Below are 544 nucleotides of genomic sequence, written 5' to 3' on the forward strand. Positions count from 1 at the left end.
TAGCTACGAACGTTACACACTGCATGCAAAGGCTTTCGAAAAAAACAACAGCAACAGGGCATCTACCTGCAGGTGATCACAGTAAAGGTTCCATCTCATTGTACGACCTGGAATCGTGTCAATCTCGTCTCGGAGACCCCTCAATTCTCTCTGAAGAAGAAACCATCGTCTCTTGAGTTCTGCTTGGGTTCTCTGTTGAAGTTGTAATTTCTGATGCCTTTCAAGATGAGCTGCTTGAGGGTATAGCTCCCCTTCTTTAGTCCATGCTGGCAGTCGTCGCATAGCTTGACCTGTAACAATGTTCTTCCCAAGAAACTGACTGAGGATCTCCGCTTTCTTCTCCTGCGAAACTCCTTGCCACAGTGGTTGATGCCGGGATGGCTCCGCTGTAGAGACACCTGAACTCCTGTCGCCAAGTTGATAACCTGGTAACCCTGAAGCCCACGTTTCCCTTCTGCCCTCCGTGTCCTTTTCAAAAGCTGCCTTTGCGGATCCTTCCTTACCCTCTTCACTTCTCGTATCGGTTACCATCCTGAAACAAAGA

The 544-nt window shown here is 48.5% G+C and overlaps 1 protein-coding gene across 1 annotated transcript in view; it reads right to left on the reverse strand.

Annotated features, from left to right (window-relative positions):
• Positions 1–69: 69 nt before the first annotated feature.
• Positions 70–544, reverse strand: part of CSUI_006482 (uncharacterized protein) — a gene marked incomplete at its 3' end in the record, with an annotated part of 6,653 nt that continues 6,178 nt past the window's right edge. The window contains exon 5 of the mRNA XM_068066640.1: positions 70–532. Coding sequence (XP_067921382.1) covers positions 70–532 — 463 coding nt within the window. The remainder of the gene's footprint in view (positions 533–544) is intronic.

The sequence above is a fragment of the Cystoisospora suis genome (assembly GCF_002600585.1).
Source record: "Cystoisospora suis strain Wien I chromosome Unknown contig_3284, whole genome shotgun sequence".
NCBI classification, from domain to species: Eukaryota; Apicomplexa; class Conoidasida; order Eucoccidiorida; family Sarcocystidae; genus Cystoisospora; species Cystoisospora suis.